Below are 9,813 nucleotides of genomic sequence, written 5' to 3' on the forward strand. Positions count from 1 at the left end.
CAAAGAACCGAAAAACTACTAGAAAAGGTCTCACAACTAAAGCCGTCGTCGTTTTGATCATTTGAGAATTCTCTCCCTTTAAATTGGTGCTTGCTGCTTGCTGCTAGGGTTTCTGCAACTCAACAGGGTTTGTCAAGCTGCCGCCATGGTTCTCAAGTACGTCTCTCTCTTGCCCTCTCGACTAATTGTGATTTTTTACGATTCTATTCATGGCTTTATTCAAATGAATGAGTCTTGTATCCGAAATTTAATGTCCCTTGAACCTTCCAGATCTGAAAAATTGGAAACTTTACAACTCGATAACAGCTCTATACGCGGAAATATTGTAGAATATTGAACCCGTTAAAATTCCTGACCTTAGAAAAAAAATAAAGAACTAGAAAATGAAGAATTGGACGGAAATTGTAAATTCCTTCGGAATGCTATTAACGAAAAGTCACTTATCAATCAAGCTATAGAAGCTGAAATAGAAAAGATAGGCTTGTAGTGATCTTTCAATTTTTAATTTAATAAGGTCGCTTTTCTGTGGAGGCCAGCGACTTGCAAAAGTTGCAATTGTGCTGTAAAGGTGTTGCCCTATGAAACCCATTTCCGTGAAGCCTTCTGTACTTGGTGGTTGGTTGTGACTCATGTTCACTTCGTGTGGCCTATGCTAATTGTTTCATATTCGAGGGTTACTTAATATGAATTGAATATATGCTTTTATTCAATCGAGTATGTCACGGATGCATCATTTCTAAATTTTTCAACGTGTGGTGATTCAGTATGTGATTTTGGCATTTTAGGACTGAACTTTGCCGCTTCAGTGGTGCTAAGATATACCCTGGTAAGGGTATCAGATTTGTCCGTTCTGATTCTCAGGCAAGTTTATTTCGGTGGTCTTTAGCTTTGGTTTTCTAAGTTCTAAATCTTTGATTTGTTTTATTTGCAGTTCTAATTTTCTGTCTCCTAAGATGTATTTGTACTGAAACAAGGTCTTTGTTGATTGTTGAAGGTTTTTCTCTTTGCCAATTCAAAATGCAAGAGGTATTTCCACAACCGCCTGAAGCCATCGAAGCTTACATGGACAGCCATGTACAGGAAACAACATAAGAAGGTGAATTTGATGAGATTTTCCTCGTCCAACATTTTGAACCATTTCATTTTTGAGTCTTGGGTGCAAGGCTTTTGATGCTCTGGTTATTGATTCAATCATATGGGTTTTGTTCCTCAATAGGATATCGCTGCTGAGGCTGTGAAGAAGAAGCGCCGTGCTGCCAAGAAGCCATATTCAAGGTCCATTGTAGGTGCCACCCTGGAAGTCATACAAAAGAAACGAGCTGAGAAGCCAGAAGTCAGGGATGCTGCACGTGAAGCTGCTCTCCGGTATTAGTTTCAATCTGTACTTAAATTTTGGCACAATGGGTTTAGTTTTTAATCTCTCCCCTTGTGCTTGATAACTTTCGAAAATTTCAGTGAGATCAAAGAGAGGATTAAGAAGACCAAAGACGAAAAGAAGGCAAAGAAAGCAGAGCTGACGGCTAAGACACAGAAGACACAAAGCAAGGGTAACGTTCCTAAGGGTGCTGCACCAAAGGGCCCCAAGCTAGGAGGTGGTGGTGGAAAGCGTTGATCTCCTTTTTATATCCGTGTTTTTCAATCAGGCCTGTAACAAGTGTTCATCTTTCTGTATTTTATGGATGGATTCGATTGCCTTGCCGGCAAAGCTGCTTTAATTACTTTTCCCTTGACATTTTGTTGGAAGAAGGGCACTTCTATAATTATTTTTTTGAAATTCAGCAATCCCATAGTGTCAGCTATTGACTCAATTTTAGTTTTTGTGAGCTTGCGCGGATCATTCCTTTTTCCCCCCCTTCCCTAAAGCTTGCCTGGATGGTTCTTGGTTTGCTCATCTAGTTCCAGCACAAGTTCTAGTTGGCTTTTTTACCCCTAAAGCTTGCTTGGATGATTTTTGTTTGACTAGTATTACAAACAGAAAGTAATTATGTAAAAGCAAAATCCACAAATTCACGTAATTTTATGTAATTTGTTGCTTGGATTATGCCGACGAAGGTAGCTGAGCTGCTTGCACGCTGGAAGGGCATACACGCTGCCCACAGGTGGTAGCAACATGAAAGATGATTTCATTGTGGATTATATGGTGCATTTGGTCTGAAAGGAATACGCGGTGCTTTGTCCGTTATTATACCCCGAGAAGTGGAAAGAATTACAATTCCCATCCCGCCTCAAAATAGAGAGCGAACAATGGTGGAGCTTCATAATTTTTTTCAGCATACTTTATTATTATGGTTATCTGCTATTGTACCTAATGGAAGCAATGTGCATGATTTCTTATCTTTAATTTAGAGCTCTTAGAATGTATTTAAGCGTTTTCTTTTGTATATTCTCCGTGTATTTGTACTATGCCTATTTATATTCGCATCAATAAAGTTACTTCTTACCTATCAAAAAAATATATATATATATATAATTTATTAGATCTATTTTATAATAAAAATAATTTTATAAATTAACGGATGATATCAAGTCTCGTCTTTACATAATTTATATAATCCCTTTGCTAAAGTATTCCTTTTTTGTTTTGTCGTCTATTTACTAACAGAAGTTGGAGCTGGCAAAACCAATAAATTGGTGTTATTCGACCGAGCCCACATAAAAGTTTCTTATGTGGGCTAAAGCCCATAAGTGTGAAGCAAACAATGTAAATTCAATCGAACTGCAGCCTCTTCCTAATCTCAACATAGCTCTGATAGTTGCATTCAGACCGAATTGTATCGATGATTTTCAAGTAACGAATGATATGGCTTGAAAAAAACAAAAAAACAATATTATTAGTTGTCAGTTTCATTAGTTTAGTTCCAATTGAGTTCATTTATCGGGAAAAAAATGATTTTTAAGGGAGTAAGGTGGCGCCATAAATAAATAGAAAAAGCTATTGACCTTGCTGAGGATAAATAATACTATTTATTAGTGTAGGGAGAATCCAATGATTTTGTCTGTTCATAACGAGGGGCAAAGCAATTGGATAAAGGGTCAGGAAGACATGATTTGATGAAAAAGTCTGCATCTTTTGGGTTTGTCACTGTTCAATTATGAGAGAAAGGGAAAGATTGGATGCGAATAACAAGAGCTATCGCCTGATTGCATAACATTCAAAGTCTTTAAAATAGAAGTCTTGACTTCGACCCCTCTCCCAATATACATATATATAAAAACAAAAAAAAAAACAAAAACAATGTAGCCAGGACAAGTTACTTGTTACCAAGAATCCTAAACCATCCTGTGTCGCTTCTTGTCCCAAAACAGACTGCAAAAATAGATAGGGAGGAATGTGGAGCAAGTCCACGCTCAGAAATTTTTGCAGTTATTAATTTCTGGGCAATTGAACAAGTCAGGTTGACACTGTTGGGTGGATCACAGCTTTGATTCCATGTTGTTACTTATCTCGTTTTTAGTTTCTTGTCGTTTTCAATTGGTATTAAGTTATCTGGGAAGACGGTAAACAACGTTGCCAAAACATTAAGCCTGCCGTCTGCTGTCAATTTGTTCATTTTGTTTATGGGTGGCTGACATGACTGCAAAGAGATAGGCACAACCCGTCCAGATGTCAAACGAACAGACAGTTACTTGCTTCTAAGCAACATGTATATCCAAGATCCAACTGCCTCGACCCCTCTATCAACAAAAAACCGCCAACTCACGCTCACACACGACCCCTTTTTTTTGGGGCAGCGTGGTATTTGCTGTGACGGACGGTTCCACCTCCACAAAAAGCACACGCAGTCACGCACACGCAGTATACGCGTCAACTCAGCTTTAACGTCTTTTTTCACGGTGTCAGCTCATCCTCGCCATATTCAATAAATATTCACGTTCCCATTTTCAGTCCCCCATCTCCCCACGGCCTATCTCGACGTGTTTATCTTCATCTGGTTTTAACGTCTTTTCTCAATAAACAATCACTCGGACGTTTAACGTAAACTTAAGTGATAAATCTCATATACTCTCTTTAAAAATACAATATTTATTATTACAAAAATTATTTTTTTAAGTGAATGTCAAATTTATTCATTTTTTTTAAAAATATATAAATTTTATATATCTTAAAATTATAAATATTATTATTTTTATTTATTTAAAAATAAATCCCATTAATTACTTAAAAAGATATATTTATGTTTAATGTATAATTGCCGAATCGAGGACATTAATGTACGGGGATCTGGGTTGGCATGGATTCATGCGATGTTGTAAATTGAATGCTGTTGAAAGGCTCGTAAAAATGTACTATTGCGGGATGTCGTTTTCGTTTGAGATGTTGGCAAAGCTGCGATCGTCAAGTTGGTTGTTGGAGAAAGGGTCGTTGCTCCAGTTTAACGTTTTGCACCCAAGAGATAAAAAAAAAAAAAAAAAAAAAAAAAAAAAAAAAAAAAAAGGCAGAGTTTGTGAAGATAAAGCTACACTAGTAGACGTTGAAATCATTTCGTCTCTTAAATTCACGTTCTTGGACTTACCCATTTTGTCCACGTTCTTTACAATTTGACTTCTATTAACCTGAAAAGCGAATAAATTAAATTTATGTACAGTTTGGATAAAATGGGTTGAGATATAAGTTGAATAAAATATTATTTTTTAATATTATTATTATTTTAAAAATTTAAAAAAATAAATTTATTTATTATATATTATAAATTATAAAATTATAATAATGAGATAAGTTAAAATACTTTTACTATCTGAACATTTTAATTTATGCAGCCAAAAAAGTTTGGGCGATTGATTAAACAATCAACTTTGACTGGCAATTTTGTAAATTGATGATGTAGTTATTCTATTATTAAGTTGGTAGATCATTCATATTATTTAAATGATAAAATAATATTTAAATTTTAAAATTTATTTTTTAAATAAATGAAAATATTTATTGATTTACTAAGCAAGCATATGGTATATTTTTTTTAAGAATGATGAGCCCTTCAAATTAGAGGCCACGGCAAAGTAACATTTTTGAAGTCATCAAAGTTGAATGTAGCGACCATATTATATATTCACCCTCCCAATAAATAATCACAAGACTACTTACAAAATTTAAATAATAACAACGAATCATTAATCTTTAGTCAATGTCTAATAATTAAAGCCAACTTAGATGCTTGCAAATGCTTAATATGCTTATATTTTGTCACTTATTTTTTAAAAATAAATAGCTATTAATATTTTCATTTCAAGTATTTTGGTGAGGTTCAGGGCTATATATGTAATTGCGGTGGCTAATTTTCTTTTATTTTTATCTGCCCCCTTACAAACCACCTAAGCATGATAGCAACACGCGTGCAGACAGGCAGAGAGACAGAACGAAGCAACGGTTAAATCTGGAACCATTTCTTAGAAAAACTACTCCCTCTTCGGACTCCAATACCGCGTTTCACTTCCTTCCAAGCCACTTCTCAATCTCTCTGGTCCTACTTATTATTATTTGGTACTCGAATCTCTGCTAAATAATATAAACGCATCCTCTGTAACATTCCATATCTGCACACTTCCCGTATCGAGAAGAGTTTTGGAGAAAGAGAGGGAGAGAAAGAAAGAGATACACAATGGCCAGCGCTGATCTGGAGAGAGGAGGGGCAAAGGCCAGGAGGGCGAACGACAATTTCTATGTTGATAACTCGGATCACGAATGGACTTCTTGGTTGATACCAATCTTTGTGGTGGCCAATGTTGCTGTCTTCGTTGTGGTCATGTACGTCAACAACTGCCCAAATAACAATCTGGGTTTTGAAGGGGGTTGCGTGGCCAAGTTTCTTGGCAGGCTCTCGTTCCAGCCTCTCAAGGAGAACCCTCTCTTTGGACCTTCTTCTTCTACGTGAGTTTTCTGGCGTATCAATTTCCTGTGTTTTACCCGTTTGTTATGAAGTGGGTTGAATTTGATTTGTAGGTTTGCTGCGTCTTTATATGTGTTTGGAAAGGAAATTTTGTGTTTTGTCTCGCTGATTAGGATATTGGGCTTGTTTGGGATGTTGAGTTTTGTCTAATATCAATGAGTGCTTTGGGAGTTTATGAAGTCTTTTTTCTTTTTGAGTGTCTCAGTATTTGTTCTTGAGGTAATTTCTTGTTCTATGTCAGCCTGTGTTTTAATTCTTTGGTTGGAGATCTTCTTCTCGGGTCTAGGCTCCTGGAACTATAAGATTCTGTGGTTTGCTTATTATTCAACTTTACGATGTTTATGTGGACTGGAATTTTGAACTCACTTTATGGATCACCGATTCACCATCTATCCTAATGAGGAGTTGAAACAGATACATGTAAATGATCCTTGTTTGTCGTACTTCCGCGAGTCAACGTTATTACTTTATCATAAGCAGGTTCGAGGTGGTCAAATGGATGTGATATTCCGTCTTAAAGTTCAAATATCGTAGTCAATTATCTCATGAGTCGTTAGCTGGGGTAGTTTGTTCGTTCTTCTTGTTTTGCCCAGGGATTTAACTTACCTCATCTATTCATTTGGTTTATTTAAACCCGTTTGGATAGTGAAAGTATTTTATCTATTACATTTTTTTCAAATTTCCACACAAAATATAATAAACAATTCAACTTTTTTAAATCTCAAAACAATAATGATATTAAAAATTAATATTCGAACAATTTAATTTTCATATCAACTCACTGTCAAAACGGCACCTTAATCTCCTGTTTATAGTTTCCTGTTCTTGTGATCTGCCTCTCTAGATACAATGAGCCATCAATAGTGTTAACGTTCATAATACAAGAGTAAATTGTAGCTGTAGTTAGGCATGGTCTGCTTTTATTTGTGCTAAGAGGAGTGGTGGGGAACAACTTCAACTAGATGCTTTGGAGAAAGTGTCTTGATTAATTCACAGCAAGAGACGCATATGGGAAATACTTTTTGTAGTTTGTTTCGTCATTTATACTACAAATTAGTATGTGATCGTACTAGTACACATTCTACAGTATGCCACTATTGGTATGATTGGGAAGGCTTGAAGTTGGAAGTGCCATTCAATCTCTCTCTCTCTCTCTCTCTCTGTGTGATAAGTAGGTGATAACATCAGGCAGTACAGTTGTGGTAATGTCGTAACCTTCATTGTACTTCAACATTGCAGATTGGATAAATTAGGAGGTCTGGAGTGGTACAAGGTAGTCCACGGGCATCAAGCATGGAGACTTGTCAGCTGTATCTGGTTGCATGCAGGTGTTATTCACCTGCTTGCAAACATGTTGAGCTTGGTCTTTATTGGGATCCGCCTAGAACAGCAATTTGGTTTTGGTATGTTGTGTTTTTATTCATGTGACTTGAATTTTAACCTATACGTCCATCAAATTGGTGCAAGTTTGAAAAAACAGGTGAATTAATATATTGGCCACTTAGTTTCATTAAAATGGAAATTTCAAGATAGACATGACTAAGATTTTTCATTAAAATGCTACAAAACCAAAATAAAACATTTTTTGAATTGTCACTGCTGACGATCATGTACAGGCCCTAACCCACGGTTGGCCGCTTATGAAGTCCTTATTCATTCACTTCATTGTTCTGATGCCTTCCTTGAGAGTTTCAAGCATTTTAACGTGAACTTTTGTTATTATCTTGCAGTGCGAGTTGGTATACTCTATATGTTGTCTGGATTTGGTGGGAGCATATTATCTTCCCTCTTTATTCAGAAAAATATCTCTGTTGGTGCTTCTGGTGCTTTATTTGGCCTTCTTGGAGCAATGTTATCGGAGCTTATAACTAATTGGAGCATTTATAGCAATAAGGTTTGCTTCTCGTTCTTACATCTTTGTCTTTTGGCTGAAGCTCACTTCTTACATGCATCTAATAGTTAGGCTTACACCCCTGAGTTACAATATGAGGGGCAGGTCCAGAGAGAATAATTTTATACATCCATTTCAAATATAGTGTGGGGCTGCCTCTTTCCTGATACCAAGAGCACACAAACTGTTGTGAGAAAGAAACTTTTGGGCAAAAACTGAGAAAAAATGGAGTTGATAGTTGGAAAATGGCATTTTTCTGTCTTAACGGGTTGCTTTTGTATTTTCTGCTTTATTGGGTGAGGTTTCTAACCATTAACCTTGCCTCTTTTGCAATTGTAGGTTGCTGCTCTATTCACCCTTGTTGTCATCATTGCCATCAACTTGGCAGTTGGAATTCTTCCTCACGTCGATAACTTTGCCCACATCGGAGGATTCTTGGCAGGTCTTCTGCTTGGATTTGTTTTGCTACTTCGACCTCAATTTGGGTGGGTGGAAAGACAGTATCTTCCAGCTGATGCCCGTGTCCGTTCCAAGCACAAGTCTTACCAATATGTCCTCGTGGTGGTTTCCCTGATCTTACTGATTGTTGGGTAAGCTTATCATCCCAAGTTTCTGATCAATAAGAGTTGTCTATTTTTCCAAATACCCTTCTAATTTTCATATCTTTTAATACTCTTGAGTTGCGAGTTTCATGGTAATCAACAACATGCATGATGCACTTTTATGAGAAACGATAAATAATCTTTACAATTATTGATGAATTTTGCAGATTTACAGTGGGATTAGTGATGCTGTTTAAAGGAGAGAATGGAAACGATCACTGCAGCTGGTGCCATTATCTTAGTTGTGTGCCTACCTCGAAGTGGAAATGTGATAACTGATGAAAGTTTGCTCTTTCTTTAAAGTATTTTAATTCTCCATGTCTTAGCATCTTCCCGTCGCAAATTCTTTTTCTTTCCCCCAACTATTTTAATTTTTCATTTGTTACTTTCACTCATGTACATGCATATTTTCGTGGTTCCCTTCCCTGGACATCAAGAAAGTGAAGTTGGGTACAGTTTATACAGTTACTCGTATTGTACACAAGCTATTGAGTATTGAGTCATTAGAGAATGAATTTTATTTGTTTCTCTCTCTGTCTGTCTGTCTCTCTCTCTCTCAAATCTTTTGTGGCTAATGCTGTGTTTGTTTTTGCTGGATTTTTCACGAAACAATCACAATAAAAGGAGAAAATTATTAAAAGACGTGATCCTGCCCATCCATGCCATCCAAACACCTTTTCTGTCAAAAAGCAAAAAAAAAATTAAGACAGACCCATAATTTGGAGGAGAGATCCATTGGGAAGAAGGGGATATGTATGACAGTTTAATGAAAAATTCTATTCATCATTCTACACATCGCAAACATCTCTTTTAATTTTTTTTTTATAACAAATATGTAGTATATGGATAATGAATCAAATAAATCAATTAGTTTGATACTACTTATATCGTCGTTTGCCTAGTAATATCACGGACGTGGCAGACCCACATTAATCATAAGAAGATTTTGAATTTGTATTAATAATAACAAATTAAAAAAAAAAATTATAACCTTACATATGTCTCACATTGGTGGTTTCAACTTTCATGGGTAGCATTGCATAGTAAATCCCAAAAAAATAAAAAAAAAAATCCAATAACAATCCTTAACACAGACTTGGACTTCCAAGATCATTCGTGGGCTTTGAGCGTAGTAGCCGAAATTTGACCATTATTTTTCTTGAGAAGAAGGAGAGGGCCCACTAAATAATGGGCTAGAAATCATTCAAAATCTCTCTAAAAAAAGATAATGAAAAAGTTGGCGTCGCCCGGGTTCGAACCGGAGACCTTCAGTGTGTTAGACTGACGTGATAACCAACTACACCACGACACCATCTTGGTATCCTAACGATCGGGTTATTTAGTATATTGCATTGAAAAAAATTAGCATTACTTGCTTGACTTGTCAAGTCGCGTGCATTTGCTGCAAGATACTCATGGACGTCGGCTCTTTTTT

The 9,813-nt window shown here is 36.3% G+C and overlaps 2 protein-coding genes, 1 long non-coding RNA gene and 1 other non-coding gene across 4 annotated transcripts; 2 read left to right on the forward strand and 2 right to left on the reverse strand.

Annotated features, from left to right (window-relative positions):
* Positions 1-1,808, forward strand: LOC121237638 (60S ribosomal protein L24-like). Its single transcript, XM_041134478.1, has 5 exons — positions 1-156; positions 786-861; positions 995-1,096; positions 1,217-1,365; positions 1,456-1,808. Exons 1-5 carry the CDS (start codon positions 146-148, stop codon positions 1,610-1,612), a joined length of 495 nt encoding a protein of 164 aa, XP_040990412.1. The 5' UTR covers positions 1-145; the 3' UTR covers positions 1,613-1,808.
* Positions 1,809-5,350: 3,542 nt separating this feature from the next.
* On the forward strand, positions 5,351-8,906 carry LOC121237595 (RHOMBOID-like protein 2). The gene is made up of 5 exons (XM_041134415.1): positions 5,351-5,866; positions 7,125-7,288; positions 7,616-7,779; positions 8,116-8,366; positions 8,546-8,906. Exons 1-5 carry the CDS (start codon positions 5,598-5,600, stop codon positions 8,655-8,657), a joined length of 960 nt encoding a protein of 319 aa, XP_040990349.1. The 5' UTR covers positions 5,351-5,597; the 3' UTR covers positions 8,658-8,906.
* On the reverse strand, positions 6,082-6,333 carry LOC121237655. The gene is made up of 2 exons (XR_005934949.1): positions 6,272-6,333; positions 6,082-6,213 (listed from the first exon to the last, which is right to left on the reverse strand). It is a non-coding gene; the product is annotated as an uncharacterized LOC121237655 (long non-coding RNA).
* Positions 8,907-9,616: 710 nt separating the features above from the next.
* TRNAV-AAC lies at positions 9,617-9,690 on the reverse strand. The gene has a single exon. It is a non-coding gene; the product is annotated as a tRNA-Val (tRNA).
* Between the last annotated feature and the right edge of the window lie 123 nt (positions 9,691-9,813).

This window comes from Juglans microcarpa x Juglans regia, chromosome 6S (genome assembly GCF_004785595.1).
Source record: "Juglans microcarpa x Juglans regia isolate MS1-56 chromosome 6S, Jm3101_v1.0, whole genome shotgun sequence".
In the NCBI taxonomy this organism is placed as follows: Eukaryota; Viridiplantae; Streptophyta; class Magnoliopsida; order Fagales; family Juglandaceae; genus Juglans; species Juglans microcarpa x Juglans regia.